The sequence below is a fragment of the Callorhinus ursinus genome, unplaced genomic scaffold (assembly GCF_003265705.2).
Source record: "Callorhinus ursinus isolate GAN/ISIS: 27379988/994484 unplaced genomic scaffold, GSC_fseal_2.0 scaffold13, whole genome shotgun sequence".
NCBI lineage: Eukaryota > Metazoa > Chordata > Mammalia > Carnivora > Otariidae > Callorhinus > Callorhinus ursinus.
The window spans coordinates 36645608-36671553 of NW_027397075.1; the positions used below are offsets into that span (position 1 = coordinate 36645608).

At 36.1% G+C, this 25946-nt stretch overlaps 2 protein-coding genes across 5 annotated transcripts in view; one reads left to right on the forward strand and one right to left on the reverse strand.

The window, feature by feature from the left end:
* Nucleotides 1-25946, forward strand: part of RALGPS2 (Ral GEF with PH domain and SH3 binding motif 2) — a 153129-nt gene that overhangs the window by 86385 nt on the left and 40798 nt on the right. The window lies entirely within an intron of this gene.
* On the reverse strand, nucleotides 1529-23958 carry ANGPTL1 (angiopoietin like 1). Its single transcript, XM_025878123.2, has 5 exons — nucleotides 23801-23958; nucleotides 17258-18103; nucleotides 5143-5336; nucleotides 3458-3728; nucleotides 1529-1716 (listed from the first exon to the last, which is right to left on the reverse strand). Exons 1-5 carry the CDS (start codon nucleotides 23808-23810, stop codon nucleotides 1529-1531), a joined length of 1509 nt encoding a protein of 502 aa, XP_025733908.1. The 5' UTR covers nucleotides 23811-23958.

Sequence of the window (25946 nt, forward strand, 5' to 3'; positions counted from 1 at the left end):
GAGGGGCAGAGAGAGAGGGAAAAGCAGGCTCCTGGCTGAGCAGGGAGCCCAATGCGGGACTCAGTGCCAGGACCCTGGGATCATGACTTGAGCCAAAGGCAGATGCTGAACTGACTAAGCCACCTGGGTGCCCCATCCCAGAAATCTTACACCAGATTTTTTGTTGTAATGGGGGTGATAGGAGGGACTTCAAAACCATTTGAAGATGACCATAAGTAAAACAAAGAATAATAATACTATAAGGTTTTGATGTTCTCTTTCCTTCTTTCACCAGAATTTTGATTTTAACATGTGACAGGAAAAACATTGGTTTAAGTTGGTAGGCATGAGTTGTTCAAATGGTCATCTTCAGTTCTGATTGGGTTTTTCTTTTTGCTTGAAGCAAAAGTCGTGAGATCTCTCTAAAATTTTAGTTCGCGAATGAATTAAGGGAAGGTCATCTGTAACCAATGAACATGTTTCTGGAAGGAAATTGTTCCAGAAGGTTGGTAATAAAGTTGTTAGATCCAAAGGTGAGTAAATGACACACACACCATAAGATGGAATAAGCAAATTGGACCAGCCAAACCCCTGTGGATTCTGCTTTGAAGCTATTGAATCTCAGTTCTTTGAAATTGTGCTAGTCCCACCCGTCAGTATGTGGTAATGCTTGTAAAGCTCTCCAAGCTTTCTGACTTTTGAATAGCAGATTTGGGGGTAGGGTGAGCAGAGAATTAATAAACTTAGTTATAATTCAGATCTGAAAATCTTTGGCTTATTAAATTTTTGTAATATCAGTATTTTGCTGATACAACAAAACATGCATTTCAGGAAATTTTGATGTTCAACAAATCATATGAAGATGATATTGAAAAAATCACTTGTATATTTCTATTTTTGTAAATTGACTTTAAATATTGCATACATTATTTTGTTTTAAAATATGTATTTTAATACCGTGGGTCACTTAATCCTTTCGGGAAATCGGCATAAAATATGTTGTCAAGAATTCAGATCTAATCATTTCATGTGAAAGGCACAAATTCAATTTGAAATAACTTTTATTCAATGCAAAATATATTTTCTGTTGGCAAAACTAGAGTTTTCTCTAATTTCCTGTCTATATTTTTATAAATAAAATGTGTTACTTGGCTTGAAATCTTAATTATTTTTCTATTGGAAGTTAGAGCAATCTCAAAGTTTTTAAATAAGTTGTTCTTGAACATGTATTCTGTTTTGATTTAAAATAAAGCTAAGATTTGTTATACATTGTGGCAAATATTTACATTTTATAAAACAAACTTTGCCTGTATTTAATCAATATAGTTTTTAAAATAACTGGGGTTATGGGTACAAATAACCTTCTGCAGTACATTGAGGAAGATGAAACTACATTTATAAATCCCCTTTTACAGTTATGGTAACATTCATTTTAAAAAATATATCTGTAGCAATGAGCTGTGCAAAACAATATACATGTAACATTTACATTTTTAGGAACTGAAAAATACAGAGTTCTATGTCATTTAAGCTGGAGACTGTCTCTCTTTCAGTCAATAGGCTTGATCATCATCTGAACTGCTCTCAAGGAGTATGACCCGCCTCGATATTCAGCCCAAAAAATCCCATCTTGGTACTTGCTTCTGTAATGGCCTCCTCTGTACCATACTCCATTTAGGTTAGAATGTGCACAGGCGTTGTACCACCATCCTCCTTTATGAAAGTGGGCACAGTTTCCTTTGAGGAGAAAAAGAGAGATATCAAAGTAAAGCGTTCTTCTAAGTGTGGCACTCTGCAAACCATCAAAAACTTATGCTACCTTTGGAACGATTTGAGTTTTTCTTATTGGTTTCAGTTACCTTTATCTTTGTGGATTTGTTTCCTCATTCATTCTGTTACTGTTCCTGAAGTATCAACTACTTGAAATATCACTTGAATTGCCTTTATCTTGCCCTTTGCTTGTTTACTACATGCTTTTCTTTATTAAGTGATTTAGTTTTCTGGGTAGCAGGGTAAATAAAACACAAACGGCATTTGTGAGAAGGAGAGATTGGAGAGATTGGGAAGGAAAGATACTGAGTTGCTAAAAGTAAATTTGGGAAAATTGAATTCTTAAAATAGCACAAAATAATATAAAATAGAATAGCACTCAGGTGGTCAAATGTGTTTCTGTAAATATGGTGAATACTTTGCTTATATCTCTTCCTTTTTTCCTCTTTTGCCATTGTGAGGTTAACGTAGAGACCTGTGTGCTCCTGGCCAGGATACAGCTGAACAGAAAAATAGATCGGTTTTCAGGAGGGATATCTCTTGATCAGGGCCACAAACCTGGCAAAAGCAGGGCTTCTAGGTGGCTCAGTCAGTTAAGCGCCTGCCTTTGGCTCAGATCTTGATCCCAGCGTCCTGGGATGGGGTCCTGCATCCGGCCCCTTGCTCAGTGGGAAGCCTGCTTCTCCTCCCCCTCTGCCTGCAGCTTCCCCTGCTTGTGCACTCTCTCTCTCTCTCTCTCTCTCTCTCTCTCTCTCTCTCTCACAAATAAATAAAATGTTTTTTTTAAAAAGGTAGAAGTATATGAAAATTAATGTTGAGGCTTTTTTTTAAGATTTTATTTATTAGAGAGGGACTGCGTGCACACGAGCCGGAGGGGAAGCAGGCTCCCTACAGGGGGCTCCATCCCAGGACCCCGGGATCATGACCTGAGCTGAAGGCAGATGCTTAACGACTGAGCCACCCAGGCACTTCAATGTTAAGAGTTACTATATCTGGATTGTCTAACTGATTTTAAAGAGGATATTAATTTCCCCTCTGAATAAAGCTTTTTTGCTCTTCCTACCATATGTTCCAGTTCTACTGTTCCTTCTCATGTGGATACTAAGAAATGCCTTTTTCAAAGCTGTGTCCCCAAATGGCTGGCCTCCTTCACTCCCTTCAGGTCTTTATTCAAATGTTACCTTCTCAAAGTAACCTTTCTCAGCCACTCTGTATAAAATAGCACCCATCTAACCCCCAGCTGCTCATCACTCATTTTTCCCTCACTGGTTTTATTTTTATTAGAGTACTTGTCACCACCTGACAAATCATTTTGTCTCCTAGAGGGTAAGCTCTAGAAGGGCAGGAACTTTTTTCGTTGCTGTATACTTAGCACCTACAACGGTGCCTGGCACGTGGTAGGTGTTTAGTTAGTAGTTGTTATGAATTTTAGGCATTAGAGAATTTTCTTGCCAGGTGAATGAGCTTTTGCTTTGTTCCCCACCCCCAGGTTAGAATGATAGAACTTTGCTTTTCACAGAGTTCATTCACACTTTGGGATTGCCTTATAGAAGAGATACTGACCTTTCAGCAGCTTATGTAATCTATGACTGAGTCCAAAATTACCTTTATGGAAAGATTTTTAGTAGCATATCCTTTAATAGCAAGGCTCTCTGTAATGCATAGCAGTGGTTCTACAAAGAATGCACATCAGTTTTTTCTTACTCACCTGCATACATATCTTTATCTCTGTCCAGTGTGGTGAACTGTTTACCATTATGCCACATCATGGAGTCCCCTGCATTTCCCTGGTAAGTTCCCAGACGCAGTCTAAAGAATTCACTTTCAGGTTCCAGGCGAAAGCTGCTATATTCTGCGTAGACTTTTTTGTCACTCCAGTCTTCTAATTCAATCAACAACTTATAATTATCTTGATTGCTAAGCATATAGATATTTTCCAGTCCAAGCCAATATTCTCCATCAATGTTTCCAAACCCTTTCTGTTAATAGACAGCATGAGGACATAAATAAGTGTAGAGATAGTAAACTTTTTTACAGATAAGTTTTAAATCTTTGATAACATAACTCTTCACCATTTAAGTGGTAATATGAACTTCCCTTTTAATAGGTCACCTGATCTTTATAAGCCCTACATAGTCACTTTGTTTTGTTTTGCTTTCTCTTAGTTTGTCTGTGTTTATTTGCACAGCTAGCTTCAAACTTTATGGATAAGAAAAAGGCAAAAGAGAATGAAAATTTTTCCTAGCTACTAAAAACATTAACTAGTGAACTACCCAAATCCCTGAAAAAGATTCCTGATCTCTCTCATACACAAAGAGCCAAATTTTTTTTTCTGAAAGTATATATGTAACTGTCCCCCACCCCGATAGTCAAACAAAAAGGGTAGCTAACATTATTATGATCACTCAATAAAAATGATAGTACTCTGTTGTTAAAACAAATTGTCTTCTTTAGCTCTGTTATAATTAAATATGAGAAGATATAATAGTAATCTTCAGAGTTCCACCTTGGAAAAATTGCAGACTGTTTTTAAAACAATCAGTGAGCTCTCCTATTTCAGTAAGCATTCACCACAGCAGGTGTGCAGCACAATGTAAGGCTTGGTAAACCTGATCTTAACACTGTGTTTTCAAGAAGGTTATGTTGTAGGACTGTTTCCCCCAGTTACTTGTTTAGAAATTTATAACTTTTGACATGGGTGTATTAATGCCTCATTTTTAACTGCCAGTAAAATGTCACCTAAAAGTGAGTAATCATGCGACTTACACAATTTTGAATGAAGAATTGACCGTCTAGAAAATACAGTCTCCCCCATCTGCCATCCCTAAACTACCACTCATAAAATTAGCATGTAAACATCAAAATTATTAACAAAAACTAGTTGCTTACTTTTCCAACATTACTACAGCATGGCTCTGGTCCTGTATGACAGTCCAGGTGTACGTTACCTCCCAGAAGCACCAGTGTCTGGTGTTAGCAGTTTAAAACACGAGGGGATGATTATCAGAGGTAATCAGTCCTAGAGAAAGGGTCATTTTTTGAAGTTCTATAGTTCATAGTATTGCTTAAATACAGTTGCTGATGGGTACAAACATGGTCATAAACAAAAAAGCAGCTGTCTTTTTAGAAAATGGAATCAGCAGTAGTCTTTGCTAAGAATTAAATATATGTAAAAATCATCCAGACTGAAAAGGGGCCGTTTAAAGGGTATCTTCGGTTTCCCTTTTACCTTTTAATTTTGACCTTAAAACCGGAGATGAGAATTACCTTTTTGACAAAGGTAGATAATGAAAAATATATGGGTAATTATTTTTAAACTGTTATTTATTGCACGGAATGGCTACTCTGCAAGAGCTATATGTTCCACCTCTGAGGTCTCAATCACTGATTTACCTTATAATTTTCCCAATTTCTGAAGAAGTTGACAGAGCCATCTGTTCTTTTCTGAATAACAGTCCAACCCCCAGGATCCAAACTGTTCTCACACCATAACTGTATTGGTCCATTGCTGTTTTCAGGTTTAATCATATAAATCCCACTGACTGAATGTCCAGCTTCTTTTGCATGCTGACAGTCTTTGAATGGTCCTATAATTAAAATATCATTGATTACCAGGAAACTTAATAGGAACAGAGCCATATCAAAATAGTTTTTAATCAAAAGTCTTACCTTTGTATCTTTCTTTACAGATACCACTTTTTATCTATTATATACACCACACCATAAAAGGTAAACTAAATAAAAGGATTAGCCCAGTCCCACTATATGGAAAATTAACTTGTTTCATTTTCCACTCTTCTTGTGAGTTTTTGTCCATATACATACATTTTTATGTTGTCATAATTCTGACACACATAGAAAATTGGATTCTGTCTTTTAACAGAAATTTCCGTGAACTACAGTCTTCATTCTGGCACTTGTAGTAGCTGTAATCTAAATTTCTAACATTGAGGGGCGCCTGGGTAGCTCAGTCGTTAAGTGTCTGCCTTCGGTTCAGGTCGTGATCCCAGGGTTCTGGGATCAAGCCCTGCATCGGGCTCCCTGCTCCGCAGGAAGCCTGCTTCTCCCTGTGCCACTCCCCCTGCTTGTGTTCCCTCTCTCGCTGCTTCTCTCTAGCAAGTAAATAAATTTTTAACATTGATACATCACTGTTTATTCCTTTGTCATTGGATATTGAGGTTTCATCTGCTTTTTACTATTATAAAAGTACACAAAGTGTTGTCTTATTGGCTTCAGGTTTTCAAATAATTAACTTATAAAAATGCTGTGGGATTGATCTACTGGATCAAGAGAGCGTGAACACTTTTAATAGCTCTTCATAGTGCCCAGTGTACAGTTTCCAAAATTTGATTTCAGTGGAACACACTAGTCCCTTGAGGTACTTAGTGAAAACGGCCTACCATGGTCAAATAAGTTTTATTATTGCTAAGTATTATATTACCCTTTTGGAAACCCACAGTGTACATGCACGTATGAAAGATTAAGAAGCCCTGAAACAAACCAGAGTTCCCCAAACTTACAGAATCTGTTAGCTTTTTCCCCCATTCAGCAGTCCATAAGAATACATTTCAGGAATGTTGGCAAAATGCCTTTCTAAAGAGTTGTATCAATTTATATGACTAATAGTAATTTTCTTATTTAGTCTACACAATGACCCTGTGATAGTTTACAGATGTTCTATAGATGAAACAGTTAACTAGTCGAAGGTCCTTAATCTTAGAAGGTAATAAACCCTAGACTTAAATCCATTTCTTTCTAATCCCAGGGTCCATGCTCTGAGCTGCTGGCTACATTTGCTCTTATGTTGTTTTCATAGTTTTATGGATTCCCTCCCTATTTTTTAATACATGAGTAAGTTCTTCATATCTTCTAAAATGATAAAACATTTTGTGAAATCTTTTGTAGAGGATCTGACCCTTGAACTTGTGATTTCCACATTTTTGGCTCTAAAGAAAGATCGCTTCTAAGTTTTACTGAACATTCTTTAGTTGCACCATTCTTCAGTGTTTTGATCCTTTAGTTTTTTATAAGCATGTGAAAGTATTAAGTGATTCAGAAATAAGAATTATCCCACAGATCTTTTAGAACAACAAAAAAAGTGTAGAAATTCCAGTTGTCAGATTTTATATTTTACTCGAAATACTTAAATTTTGACATGTGCAACTTTTAGAATTATGTGAAAATAGAGTTTAGTCAAGTAAAGCTCATTCAAGAAAATCCTCACTATATTGATAATAGGATTGATGAAATTTTGAGAAATATGTTATCTATACTGTGCCAATATATACAGGATCCCTTTTGGGCTAATTGGGGAAGGATTCATCTCATTAAATAAATAGTTATACAATTGCATCATTAGAAGGGGGTCTTAGAGACTGAACTCTTTCCTCTAGATTGCTCCTTGAGGATGGAGACGACTTTTGTTTTTCTTCTGACTTCACATTATCAGTGTTTTACGGGCTATCAGTCATTTTTTTAATTTAAATTTAATTAACTAACATATAGTGTTATTGTTTCAGGGGTACAGGTCTGTGATTCATCAGTCTTACACAACACCCCAGTGTCCATCACCCAGCCACCCCATCCCCCCTCCCCCCCCCCCTCCAGCAACCCTCAGTCTTGCTTCCTAAGATTACTAGTCTCTCATGGTCTGTCTCCCTCTCTGGTTTTGTCTTTTTTCATTTTGTCCTCTCTTCCCCTGTGTTCCTTTGCCTTGTTTCTTAAATTCCGCATATCAGTGAAATAAGATAATTGTCTTTCTCTGATTGACTAATTTTGCTTAGCATAATACCCTCTAGTTCCATCTACATCGTTGCAAATGGCAAGATTTCATTTTTTTCTATCAATCATTTTTTTTAAGTAAATGAATTAACTTGCCTTCACATTTTAAATACAAGGAAATTGAAAACCACACACAAAATCAAGAGATGATCTATTTCTCTAGCCCACATTTTAATGTTTTGTTGGTATTTCTCTGTTTCAGACTTTTTAAAATTCTAATACAATGACTAAACACTACACAATAGTAAAAAATTTGAGAAACTGTAAAGACTTAATGCTCTCTTTCTTGGGTCACATTTATTTTAGGTATTGAATTTTTTAGTTCTAGAGTTTCAGTTTGATTTCTTTTTTTTTTTTAAAGTAGACTCCATGCCCAGCATGGAGCCCAACACAGGGCTTGAATTCACAACCCTGAAATCGAGACCTGAGCTGAGATCAAGTCAGGTGCTTAACTGACGGAGCCACCCAGGCGCCCCTCAGTTTGATTCTTTTTTAATAGTTTTTATTTCTCTTCTGCAGTTTCCAGTCTTGCGTTCATTATGAACGTATCCTTTAAGCTATAATGACTACTTAAAAAAATTCTTGTCCCTTCTGTTTCTAGTTTTCTAAGGGTTTTTATCATGATGGACTTTGAATTTTGTCAAAAGCTTTTTATTTATCTACTGAGCTAATAGGGTTTTCTTTTTTTGTTTGTTAATAGGTAAATTCTGTTGATTATTTTTTGATGTTAAGCCAACCTTGTATTCCTGGGATAACCTTGACTTGGTCATAGTGTATTATTGTTCTTAAGTATTGCTAGATTTGCTAAAATTTTGTTGAGAATTTATACTTCTGTATTCATGAGGATATTGGTTAGTCTGGGAAAGCTTATAAATAAGCTGTGATAAATATAAAAATAACATTTTGATATGATAAAAATAACAAACGATGATAAAAATAACATTTTGAGCTTATCAGACTGGCCATAAATTAGATCACATTCCATTAAAATTCAACGTGAATTATTTTTTATTATCTACCTTATCAGTTACTGAATCAAATTACAAAGTATTCAGAACCTTTAACACAGTACTTGGCAGAGTAGTCGTCATCAGTAACTCAGTTGCCTTCTTTTCTCCTTTGTTGCTGTCCCTGACACACAGCAGTAGCTCCTTTAGTAAATATATGCTTATTTAATAAATTTAATATGGCTAATCAAAGATGAATGTACAGTCATTTCTGTTGTAGAAAATAGCGTATTCCTGAAAACCCTCATGTTCTGTAAAATCTTGCACCAAAAATAACAGCTGATGTTAGCTGTTAAATACTTTGTATTTGGCTGTTGACCTTTGTGGCACAAAACGTTAATGTAGCTTGGAAAAACTCCAAATGAACCAGTATGACCTCTTTGTTTTACTGATATTCTTCTTTTTTACCAATCCCATTATAAGCTACTAAACATTTCAGAAACGTACAGTGTAGTCAAGTCAGAGAAGGATAGAAAGGTTGTAGTTCAGATAGGATGAAATTTACAGAATTTTAATTTTATGCGTGGGAGTGAAATAGAAGGAAAAGTGAAGTCTAATTTCCAGGTCCATTCTTAGATTACTTTGTGTAATTCATGGTAATGTAGGCATTTGTTTCCTCATACAACTCCTCATGGCAAAGACTGTATCTTTTGGTTGTCTACCTATCCACACAGGTGAGGCCCACTTAGACACACAAATATTTGTTGAACTAAATGATTCCTGGTAGCCACCGTGGTTTCCAGAATTTCCTCCATTGTACATTATTTTTTCCAGATGTGTCTTTTCTGCATCTACAATAGGCTAGAAAATTTTAGGCTCAAGGGGTAAAGAAACAACCATGGAGTCAAGTGGGAAGTGGGGGAAGTGGCAAGTAAAGAGAGAAGTGCATGACAATATGACAGGTATTTTGATAGAGTTCTGCAGGGCACATGGAAACACGGGCCAGAAATAGCTAACCCAGATTGGCAGAAAAGAGATCAAAGTCTACCTATATGTAAGCTGAATCTTGAAGACTGAAGAGGAGTTAGGCTTAGTGGGGGTCAGGAGTCTGATCACGGCCACACACGAGTCACCTGAGCTAAGGGAGGGAATCAGAAGAGAGCTTGATGTTACAGAGGAGCTACAAGTCTAATACCTCTGAAATGTAAATGGCTAAGGGCCGTACTTGGAGCCCTTGAGATTGGCTCTAGAGTTCAAACTGATTTTCTTCAGTGTAGCCAGACTTTTTCTAAGTTGTCACTTCCAGAATAGTCAAGGGTATCTGAGGAACATTGCTCTTATTTTAAACTCTATTGTAGTTAATGCACACGTGAAGTAGTCTTGTTGGAATCCACATAAATATTTCTCTCATTTCAGAAATTTGCTTGTTCTATAAATGTCACCTTTATATTGTTTATTTTATGAATGTCACCCTTGCTCTGTACTCATTCGACTATAGTTTTGACAATTTACATTTTATATTTAAGTATATATTCAGCAGTTGGACTTTCATTAGGTTATGTGAATTGCTGTAAAATATTTAGAAACATCAAGGTTTTGAATGTTAACAAAGTATTTGTAAAATAGCATTTGTTTTCTGCTATTTAAAAGGCCCTTGGATATTTAAGCAAATTGGAAAGTGCTGGGCTTTCTAAATCCTGCTTTCCTTTGATAAGACTTCATTTTAGGCACATTTAAAATGATCTTTAATTTTCAACTCATTTGTTTGTGGTGGGCTTCATATTTGCAGTTTGGATGCCTGTTAGACTTAGTTGATCAAAAAGCTTAGGAATATTTAGTTGAAATCCTTTTCCAGAACATGTGTATAAAATTAGTAGTGCTTTTAGCTACTTTTTTCTCCTCAGTAAAGATAATAAATATTAGAATGTAGTATTTGTATTTATTTTTATAAATAAACCATTAACCTGTCTTAGCCAGTGTGTATTGTTGATCTTGGCAGAAACATTTTTTCGTTATTACTTGAATATGTTATTTACTTTCTGCTCTAGAGTTAGATTATAAGACATTCTTAAATGTTTTACTACTTTACTATAAAAATCATTGCCTAGTACAAGTAACACCTTTGTTTTTGAGAGGTCAAATTTAACTTGCAGGTTTGCCTATTATTAGGAATAAATTAATTGACATATATCAGGAATTTGTTCATAATGGTGCACATAGGGTATAGACTGGAAGTACCTTTCTTTTAAAATAGGAATTTTATTAACCTTTTTCTTGCATTGAGTAATCTTGAAATAGTCTTCATCTTCGTTGACACGCAATTAGACTCTTCTCAATGCAGGAAACTGGAATTCTGTACATTGAATTTGAAGGACCAGTGTCTTTCTTCCTCAGTTTATTTGATGATTAAAGTTGGTATGGGTATAGGACTAACAAACTCCAGTTAATAGATCTGATTCATAGAAAAATATTGGCCAGTCATGCCACATTATTTCCCAACATGTATTTTTCATTAAGAACCTATATTTTGACCAGAACAGTGGGTTAACAAAATTTCTTTCTTTTTTTATTTTGATTTTTTAAAGATTTTATTTATTTATCTGACACAGAGAGAGAGAGAGAGAGAGAGAGTGAGCACAAGCAGGGGGAGTGGCAGGCAGAGGCAGAGGGAGAAGCAGGCTCCCCACAGAGAAGGGAGAGCCCGATGCGGGACTCAATCCCAGGACTCCGGGATCATAACCTGAGCCGAAGGCAGTCATTTAACCAACTGAGCCACCCAGGTGCCCAAGAAAATTTCTTTCATACTTTGACTATACCTTTACTGGGAACCATCTTTAACATACCTGTCTTTTTTCTGTAAAACAACTGTTTAATTGCTTAAGTTAAAAGGTAAAACCTTCCCTTTTTAAAGTCATTTATTTTCTTACTTTGCCCCAACCCTGTGCTCTTTGTGATAGGAGAAACAGGACAAAGAAGATAATCAGTTTAGAGCTTTCAAATAATTGGTCAGCGAGTAAAATCTTTCTGAGAGGTAAACTTTTTAATTGGGTTGTGAGCTAAGTATAAGATAAACATATTTGACAGCATTTCAGAATGGGAAGTTTGAGGCAAATACTTTTTGAAGCGATAATAGATTCTTCTAATAGTATGGATTACTATGTTTATTAATCTGTAAGTTTCAAATGTAGTTTGCATCCCAAACTTTAATTTTTAATTACAAGAGTTTATCAATTGTTTCTCATAACTGTAACAAGAGTCCTTTTCCAACAGCCCATTTTTATCTAAACAGTCTTTAGTTTTTCTTTTTTTTAAGTGTTAATATAAGTATTCCACCGAAACCAGTTGTGTCTTTAAAATTTACCAATAAGAAGCCTTATAAATACTTGAAAATTAGCTTATCCACTAAAAAACATATTAGGTTTCTAATGACTGCTTTTCAGATTTAACTTTTTAAGGTTACAGTTTATGTCCCCATACATGGCATAGCAAGGCCCATAAAGGGAAGGGCACAGAGAAATGGAATAATTGATGGTCAGACCATACACAAAGCATGTTTATGTGCGTCACCTCATTTATTCACCACAGCAATCTTTCTTACAAAAGAGGCAACAAAAAAAGTCTTGCCAAAATCCAAATTTCCTGATACTCAGATCTGTGCCCTAATACACTGTGTGAAGGAACTTTCTCAAGTCCATCCACCTACAAGGAATAAACTTATTTTCATGAATATACCATTTGTAAAAGAGTAATGTTTTCTTTTATAAAAGACTAACCCAAAATGCAGCCACTGAATAACAGTTAATTTTATTGATGGCAATTTGCCAGGTGTGTAGTTACATTCCCATTTTGTTTTTAAGCTAGAAGGGTGGGTAACGTTTCTGGAGGTAATTATTTTTAATCTAACAAAAGTATTGCTTTATTTGCTTTAAGTTCATAATAAGTTCTTTTGAGGTGCATTTTTCTTATAACCATTTTAAAAGAAAATATAAAATTGTCATTAAAACACCCTTTTAGAAAAATGGTAAGATATATATAACAAAGTTTACCAACTTCATCATTTTTAAATGTACAGTTCAGTGGCATTTATACCTTCTCTTTATTGTACAACCAATCTCCAGAACTCCTTTCATCTTGCAGAACTGAAACCGTGGACCCGTTAAACAATTTTCCATTCACCAGCGGCCATTCCGCTTTCTATCTCTGTGAATTTGGCTTCTCTAGGTACCTCATATTAGTGGAATCATACAGTATTTGACTTTTTCTGACTGGCTAAAACATCTATAAAAGAATACGTACACATTATACATTTAGGGACTTTAGACTTCTAGATCACGCCCCCTCACGTGCAGTAATACAAACTTCTTGGTGCCAGAGCATCTTTAAGTACAGCAGGACCGTCCGTCTTTGCCCCTTTTGTGCAAGTGCCCAAACAGCCCAAACCAAATATTTTCCAGTCTGATAAGAATAATATAAACACAGATTTTTGCACATTATGTATAAAGAAAAGAAAGGGCAAGTTTAATCATTACTTATAGTCACTTATATTTGACAGGAATCATAGAATATTAGAAATAGGACGTGATGTTAGAATTGTCCAGTCCAACCAGCGTCTCATTATACACATGAGAGAACAGATCCAGACTGGCAAAGTCACTTCCCCAAGGTTAAGGACAGAGGAAACAGGTTTTCTTAATTCTGTGCACTTTCCCTTTTATGTTCGCTAGTGTTCTAAAGACCATTCTTATAGTGTAGCTAATTATGTCCTTGAATATCAAAGACCAATATTTATAGAATAAAATAAGTGAAAAGTTAATGTTTACTTGTGACAACAAACAAATAGTGAATAACAGAAGTTATATCTGCCCTTAATTTTTACATTAAGGATTGGTTAATGGGGATATAAAACCATTGTTTTATTAAAACAAAAGTCTGTTTAATGGGACTTTTTTATGCTAAATCCCTAGCATGGGATTTAATTCTGAAATACAGGATTATTCCTGCACTACAGCTCAATGTATAATAAAATCTAGAACTGATATAGCTCATTTTGTGTAAGTATTTTTTAATGTATCAGTGTATGAGTATGTGAATAATAATTTCTTCGAGAACTTGATGATACCATCTGCTTAAGATTCAACACCCACAGAAAATACTCCATGATGGTCATCTCCGTACCTATATAATTGTACATTCCTTCAGTTAAAAAAAAATTCCACACTCTTCAGTTTATTTATGTTATATGAATAAATACTTTGCTGAGAAGTTGTACACATTAAAAGCTTACACAAAACACATACTTTTTAAAAGATCATTAAAAAATACATATTTTTTCTTTCTATACCCAGTGGATCATTTTATATACATCTTTACTTTGAAAATCAAAGGGTGTGAGGATGTTAATAGTGATCATCATTTACCTAACATAATGGTATTTTAGCCTGTTGTTACTGAGAGTTAGAACAGTATAAATTGAATTAATCCAGTACAGTAGAATGTATTAAAGTACTTTCATGAAGGTCTGTGGAATGAAAACTTTAGAAAGCTCTATAAAAATGTAGTAAGTTAACCAACATTTATTTAGCATCTGCAAATATCCATTTACCAGGAAGGAGCTTACATTATAGCTGGAAGGCATTTTACTTAGATGTGTATTTGAGTGCTGTAAGTACATGTGAAGATAACTGATAATTCAAGAGGGAATATAAGGAATGTTGTATATATTTTATGTTCCAGAGAAAAGAGATTCATGGAGAGGAGCAATCACTTTAAGCCTGAGGAAGTCAACAAGGGCTCCAAGGAGGAATTGCTACTTTATTTTATTTTATCTGAGCCTTATAATAGGCAGAAAGCATGATAAATATTTCACAGACAATGAGTTGATTCATTTTATTGAAGCAGATGGTTTTTGTGAAGGAAATTAATAGAAGGAAAGTTAAAGAAGTAGGTTTCATTTGAGGAGGATATTGTTCTTACCCAGGCTAAGCAAAATGCACATTTTCTGTGTGTAATGGGGAACCGCTGAGCAGAAGTGTGATGTGATCAAAGTAGTAGTTTAAGAAGATAGATCTGTTGGCAATATAGAATATATTTTGATGGAGAGAGAAAATGGAGTTAGACTAGTCAACAAGCTATTATACCATTCCTAATAAGAGTTAACATTTTGAGTGCCAGGCACTGTTCTAAGCACTCCTCAAGTGTTAAATTCTGTAAGGTAAGTACAATTAATATCCTCTTTTTTTACAGATGAGGAAACTGAGGCACCGAGCAGTTTCCCACCCACCCCCAAGGTGACAGAGCTATAATAATCCAGAAGTCTCTATCCTCCAGCTGCTGCCGTAGATAACTTGGATCTAAGTTAGCGTTCTGTCTCTGAATAGAAATGAGGGACAAGGGGCACCTGGGTGGCTCAGTCGGTTAAGCGTCTGCCTTCGGCTCAGGTCATGATCCCAGGGTGGGTCCTGGGATTGAGTCCTGCATCAGGTTCCCTGCTGAGCGGGGAGCCTGCTTCTCCCTCTGTCTCTGCCCCTCCCCCTGTGTGTGCTGTCTCTCCCTCTCTCTCAAATAAATAAAATTAAAAAAAAGAAAAGAAAAAAATGAGGGACAAGTCCGTGAAAGAAAAGCAACATGGATAGAACTTAGCTGACTACGTGTGTGGGGCAGGAGGGAATTGACAGAGATGAGCCAAGCAAATTCAGAAATAGGGAGCAGCATAAATCACAATAGAGAAATCAAAATCAGATGACCCATCAATCTTACTAATGGAGGTTTATCCTAAGGATATAATCACAGAGAAAGAAAAAGAACAAAAGTTATCCTTTAAAATTGCAAGAATAGTGATTACTGTGTTAACAAGAAAGGAAAAAAAGACTTGAAGGTTATTACCGAAATGTTTTTTGTTTATTTCTATTTGGATATTCAGTGAGGCTTTTTTTTTTTTAAGATTTTTATTTATTTGACAGAAATAGCACAAGTAGGCAGAGAGGCAGGCAGAGGCAGAGGTGCCCCTCAATGAAGCTTTTTAAAAAGCTTATTAGTATTTTCTAGATTTTCTTCAAAGGTAAATATGTATTACCTCTATAATAATTACTTCTAGAAGGAAAATCCTAGGTTGGGAAAGAGATTATTTTAGGCTTTAGTTATTCATTCACTCATGCCTCAGATAATCTATTGTAGTGCTTAAAATATGCTGAGCACAATGTGCCAAAGCTTGATTCTTGGCTATGTGTTTGAGATAGAAAAATGAAAACACAGTTCACTTTCTTCCAGAAGCGTTCAGTCTAGCAGGAGACAGACATGCAAACAACCCTAGTGTAATGTGATATAGAAAATGTGTTCAAGGCGTAGTTAGCAGTTTGGGGAAAGAGCCATCGAGATCTGTTTGTTTGAATCTAGGAATGTGTAACATTTAAGATAATATTTTACTTAAGCCTTGAAATCTGCCAGGTTGACAGATAAGCTGGAAGAAGGCATTTCAGGGGAGGAAGCAGCGCCGTGTGAAGTGATGGTAGAACATCCAGATGCCAACATTCAGCATTGGTTAGAATCAGGAGGGAGAGCTCCAGGCAGGAGGCATTTGAGCAGTGGTGATACTTGGAGCCTTGAAGGTATGTGAGACCTGTAAAATAGAGAATCTTGAGGAAAACTTTTTAAGCTGTAGGAGTGGAAGAAGATGCAAATGAAGGACCTGGAGAAGTGGGAAGAGTCAGAATATTATGATGTGGAGGCCCAGGAAAACAAGAGATGTGAATGGTCAGTGGTGTCCATTGCTGCAGAGAGATATTTTATGCTATGTGTATTTCCAGTCTTTGTTTCTTGTTGTTTAAAATTATTCCATAGTCCATGTGCAGTTTTATGTGCTGCCTTTTCAATAAGTGAATGAACTGTGATTTATTTTTTAATTTTGGGCATTTGGGCTTTTCTTTCCACTCTGAGGAAACACATCAACCTGTAAAGAATTCAGGAGAATGCTTTATGAGAAAATGGATGCAGGGGTAAAATAAAATTAAAATATTTAGAAAGTTAGCAGTGAACTTACTAAACAACCAGTGGTGGATTATTCATCTTCGTATTCTGGGCACTTAGATCAGTGATCGATAAGGGAGGAAGGAAGGAGAGAAGAAATAGAGCAACGGATATTAGGATCAATTCTAGGGTTTTTTGATATCTTGGTGAAAACTGGGTATATGATACAGATTGTAGTTTGTTTAGCCTTGGAAAATAGAAGGGATACCTTTTCCTCTTAAGACTGAGGACAAGAAAGCATGGGCGTTGTGCAGATGTTTTCAAGATAAGAAAGAACAAGGAACCTTGGACCTGAGTAGACATCTCAGTACAGCAGTAGACGGTGCGTTTCTGAGAGTGGAGGTAAAGAGGAAGTATAATTATAGGCTTAAGGAGAGTGAAAGCAACTTTTTATTTGTTCCCTTTGGAAAGGAGGAGAATGAGAAGAGCAGCAAGAGGATCTAGCTGGAGGCGGATAGGATGGTTGTAGAGGTTAGAAGTGGATTGTGGACTCATTCCTGTCTTAATGCTAGTAACTTAGATTGTAAGAATTTGGTTGGAAGGCAATACTTTCCTCACAGAATACAGTTTTTGGGAACCCTTAGACTCGGAGCTGAGAGAAGTATTTAAGTTCAGTTCTTGATTAATAGAAAACAAAAATGTCCATGTATAATTACATCACCAGGATGAAGAATAAGGGCTTATTATGTGCATTGTTTCACAAACCATAAAACATATTAACCTCATACTTCCATTTTTAACAGTAAGAGGTAACTTACCTTCATTGATGAAAGTTACTGGTGGTATCTTGAAGGGACTTCTGGTAGGAGAAGTTCCCAGATCAGGTGGTGGCATTAAGTCTCTGGGATAACCTGGATCCCTCTGTATCTCGTTTCCTCCCAGCAGTCCGGGAGTGTACTGATGACTGTTAGGAATGTGCTGTGGCACTACCTGGACAAGAGGAGGAGACACATGGGGGTCTTGTCGGGAAAATACCTTCAAGCACTGTTCTTCCAATGAAGTGATCATCACAGACTGGTTATTGACGAGATCAGTCAAGGAAGCATATTTTACCTCTAGTTCCCTGTACCTTGTTGCCATCTTCAACATTTCTGTAGTGACATTGAGGATTTTATTTTCCAACTGGGAAAGTTCAAGTGAATTATCCCTCTTACGGATAATCTCATGTAGTAGTTGCATATAGAGTTGAGTAACACGCGAGTTCATGTTACGGCTTTCTTTTCTCAGTAGCTTTACCTCATTGACAATGTTTCCATCTACATCCACCACCAGCTGCAGGACGTCTATCTCCCGCTTCTGCCTGGAGAGCACATCCTTTAGGTTTTCAAGGTCCATCCTGGTGATCATGTCTTTAATGGTACTTGCATCTTGCCCTTTGGTATTGACACAAATTGGCCCTGTAATTTTTTGTTCAGGGACCAGGAATGTATATGCACATTTCTTTACTTCCTCTTTACCATCTGTGGCACGAGGGTATCTTCTCTGCGTTGTTTTTTTTATTTTGAGCTGGCCTCCTCTGCAGTGTCCAATGCCCATTAGTAGGAAGAATAGCACACTAAGGATCCAGATAAAAGCCTTCATTTTGAAATGAGGTCGTATGAAGTCTTTTAGAAAACAAACCAATGAAAATATAAATAAATAAGCAAATAAATAAAGTAGAATAATAAACATGAGCAAAACCCAGGATGTATCATCTTGCAGTCAAGATGATATTGTTATTAGCTAGTTGTATTATATTGGTGTTAGGAATAATTGTTTATATCTGAGGTGCTCCATTAAAAAATAAACAAAAACTAATAAAACCAATGTGCTCCAAAAGAATTCTCAGCCATGCGGATTGCATTGCCTGCACCTTCTGATTTATCGAAAATTGTTAAATATACTATTTTTAGAATTTTAAAATGTATTACTGGAAAACTACATTAAAGTTCATGTCTTAAGTAAAAAAAATAAACCGATGAAGGGAAAAAGTAAAAAATTCATTTTAACCTACTTTTAAAGTTAATAATATATTTAAAAAGGGGGGGTTAGAACTAGGTATCTATTGGTGTTACTAAACTGGGCCAGAATTAATGTTACTGATTTGTTAAATTCAACACCATGATGCCTTTGCATTTGTTTAAAATTCAGGTTTCAGAGAATAGCTCTCCAACTACCACCTCATTGTAATGCTTTTTGTTCCTCAGCTCAGTGCCCACTGTGTGCAAAGGCAAAGGGTTAGTGTTCTTGGGTGCTTTGAGACCCTAATAAGACACTTTTCTTACCGTTGAAAAGTTTACTCACTGTCTTAAGACTCTGAAAATGATACTTTGATTAAAACATTCTTCCCTAACTAGTATTAAATATTCTATTAATTTTTTTAAGATTTTATTTATTTGAGAGAAAGTGAGTGAGAAAGAGCGAGAGCACAAAGAGGGGGAGGCAGAGGGAGAAGCAGGCTCCCCGCTGAGCAAGGAGCCCGATGTGGGACTTGATCCCAGGACCCTGGGCTCATGATCTGAGCCAAAGGCAGACGCTTAACCGACTTGAGCCACCCAGGTGCCACTCTTCCCTAACTAGTATTAAAGTTAATAGGAGGTGACTTTATTAGCTATTATTTTATATTTATATTACCTGTTTTTAATTAAATTGGCCCTCTGTAATATCTTTTTTATCTATCAGATTAAAGACACATTCTTAGATCTCAAACCAGAAAGTTTTGGCATCATATTTTTTGTTTTTGTGGCATGTCCTTTTGGGATTAGTGACAAGTTTAAGAATGAGAGAATGTTTACAGTCATCATTGTGGGTAATTGTGTTTTCTAAATCATAATCATATAAATGCTCTAAGCTTATGTATGATTTAGCAGGTTCATTCATTTTTTTTTTAGCAGTTTCATTCTTGTAACAGAGATTCTACTGAACTGTATTGTAGTACAATTTCAATAGTTTTCTGTAACCATTACCAAGGTAAGAAAGTCTCTGTAATTGAATATGATTGTTAGAGTTGGAAAGTGCCTTAGAGAACCTCTTTGCACCCATGTGCGTGTTGAAAGCCAGGGCCACGCAAATCGGCAGGATTAGAACCAGGTCAAGAATTCAGGTTCCCCGGCTCCTCAGTCAGCGTTGACAGCAGTGGCATGTCTTGCTGGCATGTGTGCTTGGAGTGTTTCATTTTTGCTGTGACAGAGAGACACCTGTCCCTCACTGTACAATTGCTATAGAAACACCAGTACGAGGTCTAAGAACCAAAGCTGCTTCCTTTCTCACAAGTTACCTCCCTCAGAAGGAGTAGCAGTAGAGTGGGTAAGGCGTGCCACTCCCTCAGCTGCACAAGCAGGCTGCTGGAGCACGTGGCCCACCTTCCCCTCTGATAGACTGGACTGCGTGCCTGCTCTGCTGTTTTTGAAGGATGGCAGTGGATATACTAAGAACTCTCTGTCCCACTTTGCACCCAAGTTCTTGTTTTTTTGGTTTGAGAAGATGGGTTCCATGTTGTTTATGCCTACAATTAATAATAGCAATGTAGTAGTAGCAGTAGTTCATACTTACTGGGTGCTTGGCCTTGTTTTAAGCCCCTTTGCATGTATTAAGTCAATTACTTGTAACTACAGCCCTTTGAGATAGAGTACTACAGTCCTCATTTTCAGTGAAGGACTGGCATTCAGAAATTAAGTACCTTACCCAGAGAGAGTCACACAGCTTCTGAGAGATGGAGCCAGAATTTGAACCTAGGCAAAAGACTCCAGGGTTGATGTTTTTCTTTTTCATTAACCACCACAGCATATGGCAGCATATTCTGTCCTGTTTTCTATCACCAGCAGCATAACAGTCCCTTACATGAATTTGCATTCACAATCACACTGTGAAATAAAATACTCTTTTTACAAAGAAATAAAGTCCCAGAGAAGCCAAAATTAGCGCTCAGATTGGATTCAGTTCTTCTACTCCTAACTTTTCCAGACCTGTGATTTTTTTTTTGTCCTAGTCATGCTGTAACTATGGAGGAGCCTTAACTTTGTGCTGCTTGTTTTTCAGTCTTTTCCTGGTTTGTAGGTCTTTATATGGACCCATTATTTATTTTTGAACAGGTATTTGTGAATCATTTTTTTTTTAAAGATTTTATTTATTTAAGAGAGAGAGAATGAGAGAGAGCACGAGAGGGAAGAGGGTCAGAGGGAGAAGCAGACTCCCCGCTGAGCAGGAAGCCCGATGCGGGACTCGATCCCGGGACTCCAGGATCATGACCTGAGCTGAAGGCAGTCGCTTAACCAACTGAGCCACCCAGGCGCCCCCTTGTGAATCATTTTTGTTAGGCTCTGCTTCCATCATTTTTCAGTCCCAAACTTTGCTGCTGTCATTCCTTCCCCCTGTATGTATTATATCAGTTGATAGCTACTTGCCTAACTTGTGATTAGGAACCCTCCCAAAAAATAATGGTTCTTATGATCCATGAAATATGGACTCTTTAACTATAGCCATAAAGATGACTGCTACTTTTTAAAACCATGTCTCCTTTGGGTGTTTTCAAATAAATGGTGCTTTCAAAGTGGAGTGATAATGAAAATAAAGCAAAGAGTGGATGGAGTATGGAAAATTATTTTTCTCTTACTAACATAATCAAGATAGGAGGAATGAGCACAATAGTATTCCATATTTATATCAGTTATTTATATCAGTTATATATTAGTTACTTCTATTCCTTACTGATAAACAAAAGCGCACTTGGATGAGTACTTTTAGTTTTTTGTTTTTTTATTTTGTCTCTGATATCAAGAGAAAATTTAGACCTTAAGGTCATCTATTTTGTAGGAAAAGGGCTTTTGTACTAGAGCTACCAATAAAAGATTTCTTGTTGTATTTGCAGATTCATGGGATTTAGATATGGTTTATTTTTAAAACTGGGACGGTAAAATGTACAGTATTTCCCCTACATAGTGAACTTACTAGTCCTCAGATTCCCTCATTTTACTTTAATAATAGAATGGAAATTCTTAGATCATAAAATTATTTAATCTATGAGATAAGCTACCAAAACAAGGGAAGTTCAGCAGCTGTAATGAAACTTCAAAACAAGTAGAATTTCATGAACAATATTCTGATTGGAATGGCTTGTATTCCTACCAGACACAGATTTGTATAGGACAACTAAGAACATATAATCCAGGACTGTTATTGTGACTTTACGTCAGTGTTGTCATGAAAGAACAAAGATGTGAAATTAAAATAGCAATAGCTTCATTTTGGTGTGTTCTTCCTTGGCTCTTTTTGGGCTCCTATACGATTAAATCATAAGATAAATCATTGTGTACCATAAGAGAATCTGACCTAAGTATTTAAAGGAGGCAACTAAACGTTTGTTCTTAAATAAATATAATTCCTTTGACCTTATAAAAGTAATGACTTCGTTGTCACCTAAAGAAGAATAAGGAGCCACATTTCTGAAGTAGTAGACTAGCTACGTCATGAGTAAGAACTGGTTTTAAAAATACATTTACTGTTACATTCTCTGAAAACATTCTCTTATTTAATATTTTCCCACCACGTTCTGTTTTAAAAGTGTAAGATCTATAAATCTGTGTTACCTCATAAAACCTTTCTGTATATGTTAAAACTTTCCTAGGTCCCAAGAGAATGTTATAAATTAGTTACAGTATACTTAAGTTTAAATCTATGCCTTTGCTTGGTTGTTTTTAGGGAAAAAAAAGGAAAAAAGAAAAAAAGTCGTCCGTGCTTTGGGTTAATTTTATTGGTACTATTTCTCTTCATAGTTGCTACACTGCCAGCTAGTAGAGAGAAGAAATAAAAATCAGGAGTTACTTCCTTTCCGATAGTAAATGCATAGAGGCATTTAACTGGCTATGTCGTGCACTGAAAACAGCATGAGGCAGTGACCCTATAAATTTATGAAGCATTGAAGATGCCTTAGATACTTCTAGATTTTAATTATGTTCTGGGAAAAGACTTGAGAACAGTCTCACCCCCTCTGAAGAAAGGGATAGTAGTTATCTGTGTGTTTGGGGTTTCAGAATCAGGGCTTGCCTAAGGCTTCAGTAAGAACCGAGGTTTAATGAGGTCCTGCACTTTTCACAGCAAGCAGCAGCGGAAAAGAGAGAGATGGCAGAATTGCTTTGACACTTTATCAGTTTCTTGTAAAATATGTTTAAGAGAGATCCTCCCAGGATTTAGAGTTTGAATCTTTAAGGAAAAGACATGAATGTAAAGTTGAAGAAATCTGAGCTCTACAATTATTTGCTTGTTGAAGATTCTTACCATTTAATGTCTTTAGTTTTAAAGAACAGAGGATCCCCAAATCATAAAACACTTAAGTGTCTTTGGTGTTTTAACTAGTAATTTTATTTTTAACAGTTTTCATAATACAGTTAAAGTAGAATAGTGAAAGAAACCTCTTGTATGATTACCAAAATTATGTCTGTCTAAAAATATTATGTATTTTTGGTCTTTTAATCATGTATTTAAGTAATTATATCTTCTGGGTTCTTATTTTCTACTTTACTGCTGACTGCTTACATAATATTTCTGTCACATTTTATTTTTTTTCCTTAGTCCTAATCTGTAAAGTTTTAGGGGTTTTTTTTAAGTTTTAGGGTTTTTTTAATGTATCAATAACTTTGCTTTCTTAAGTAATTCTAGGTATAGCAGTTTTAATTTCTGTTACCCAAGTTAAATAACTTACATGTAAACCTGGAAAGTTATTTAATAAAATTTTGAGTTTTTGCAAGAAATACCAGAGATATAGCTTAAATCTTTACAAAAATTTCTGCTTAATATTTGGTTATACTATAATTGAGGAATTGTTGCAAAGCCTTTCAGTTGATTTTATATCTTTTTTAGCTGTGTTTGGTAGCTGTACTTGAAGATCTCTAACAGTATACGTGACCTGCCAACGCACACACACTGGAATTGTGTGGAGAGAAACTCATGTTTATAGCTCTTTTCTTTTGTTTGTATCCCTTTGTTTTTAATCACTGCGTTACAAACCTTATACATTTAATTTGTTATTTGTTAAAATTTCTAGGGTCACTAAAGCACTTACTTTCTGAAACCTAACATGTATGTACCAATGTATAAGCATATATACCAAATATTATTAAATTGAACCTCAAATCATGCACTAATCATCACAAAATACATAATCAGTTTTTTACATAGAGGTGCAAAAAAAAAACCTTTTTCAACTAAAATAAATTGTAGTATATTTTAAAATTCTTTGTTTAATAAAAGATTTTGAAATTTCTACAAATGCAAAATTTTGAACATACACAGAATTTTAAAGAAAAATAAAAGAAATATTAAAATACCTTTATGCATCTGTTGATAAAGCAGACCCAGAAACTTGCTGCTCTTATTCTTGCTTTTAAAAATCAGTGTAGATGTTTGTTCATCTGTGACTTTAATGGCAATTGCATTTTTGTTTTGGACCGTCAGATCCAACCAGTAATAAGGACCTTCTTTTTCTTCTTACAACACTAATCAATTGAACTTGACAAGCCACCTATGTAATTTTAAGTAGTATAGTGGAAGTTCTGGTCTGTGGGCTGTCTTTAATCCGGCAGAGAAAGCATTGTGGCTTTGCTCTGACTGCCACATGGAGAAGTGCAGTAACCAGCTGCAGCTGACCCAGATTGTATATACAGCACCCTCGAATAGTGATTCCCTCTTTCTCGGTAAACTCAAGTTCAGCCCACATATTACGTCACCAAAAAATTGCTGGAGACTAGGGGGGAAAATCTCCTCCTTAGGATTTCCTCTCTGTAGCCTTAAATAGGGGTGGGGGTAGTGGGATCAGCAGGAGGCTGAATAGCTCTGAACAAGGAGAGACTGTGTGCAGGTTGAAGGAAGGGCACCATCTGGAAACAAACTATCATAGTTCAGCGGGCAATTATAAAACAAACATTTTAGTCTGCTGGCCAGAGATCTTTTAACTTGAATACTGAAAAAAATAGTACTCAACTTCTCAGAAATAGTAACAGGCTGATAAGTTGGGTTTTTTTGTTGTTGTTGTTGTTACAAAGAACAAGAGTTAGACTTTGTCAGGAGGCAGCCACCTAATGTAATACTCTTTATAGTGTAGAAGAATTTTTAAACATTTTACTAAGTTGCCCTTTCAGAAGGTTTTAAACAGATGAAACTTGATGTTGTGATATATCTTACTCTGTAATGTCTCTTAAGATAAAACTGTTCATATATATAATTACTAAAAATAAATGGAAATCTATATATAAAATTCAGAAATGTAATACTTGAAAAAATTCTCATGTTATATAATGTCACTTCCTCCTATTCTAAAAACATGACCCCTCTTGTCTGAATAAGGTTATTCTTAGTAGTTGATGTTTTGAGATTTAAAAGCAAACATAACCCTGGCCTGAAAAAGAGTTCTGACTCCCCACTGGCTATGTGGATTTAGAAAAGTCTAGAGAGAGAATTAGTAACTGTTCAGTACTAACTGTGCTATTATATTTCATTAAACCCAGAAATGTTGATTAAGTAACTCAATAGCTAACGAAACAAAAATTGGGGCATCTTAACTGATTTGATACTTCACTACTAAGTAATAGAACTAGGGTTTGAATCTAATTCCAAAGCATTATGCCACTGTCTCTCCTTGGATTCTATAATTACTGATTGCTGCTTCTAGGTAAAATTTGGGGAGCTTCTAATTTCTTTATATACCTTGTGCTTTCCCCTCCTTGTTGCCTTAGCTTGAGCTATTTTTTCTTTCTGCTAGATTCTAACATTATCCCTTTGTTGATCAACATTATTTAAAGTCAGCCCAGTTTCTGCCCCTTTCACAGAATCGTTTCTTTAAATTCTGTGATATATATATGTATACCAGGGGTTGCAAACTCAAGGGTCTACAATGACAAATGCTCACAAGTATGAGGGAGGTAATGTAAGTAAGTGAAATAAACCTGAAGTAAGATAACAAAGGAAAATGAGAGGACAAACTGGCATCCTTAAGGTTAATACAGTGGGATCTGCACCCTTCTCAGCTGTACCTCATTGTTGCCAGATCTCCCCATTTTTTAGGAAGAGAAGTCACTTAGATATTTCCTATGATATTTCCTGGTTTTAAAAACATTGGGACAGGGGCGCCTGGGTGGCTCAGTCCGTTAAGCGGCTACCTTTGGCTCAGGTCATGATCCCAGGGTTCTGGGATGGAGCCCCACATCAGGCTCCCTGCTCGGCGGGAAGCTGCTTCTCCTTCTGCCTGCTGTTCCCCTTGCTTATGCTTCTCTGTCTCGCTCTCTCGCTCACTCTGTGTCAAATGAATAAATAAAATCTTAAAAAAAAAAACATTGGGACAGATGGAATGCCAGCTTTTAGCCTCTGGTATATGTTATGTAATACGTTACTTGATCATTTAGTATTACTTGATCCTCTTGTATTCACTGATAGCTTAATCTGGGGGGAAATATGAGATAGTAGGTTTCTCCTAAGCTT

Coding starts and splice junctions, on each gene's coding strand:
- ANGPTL1 (XM_025878123.2), bottom strand. Junction 3,729..5,142: donor GAAATTGGGAAAATTATAAG/GTAAATCAGTGA, acceptor GTCTATTAACAG/AAAGGGTTTGGAAACATTGA. Junction 1,717..3,457: donor AGATAAAGATATGTATGCAG/GTGAGTAAGAAA, acceptor TTCTCCTCAAAG/GAAACTGTGCCCACTTTCAT.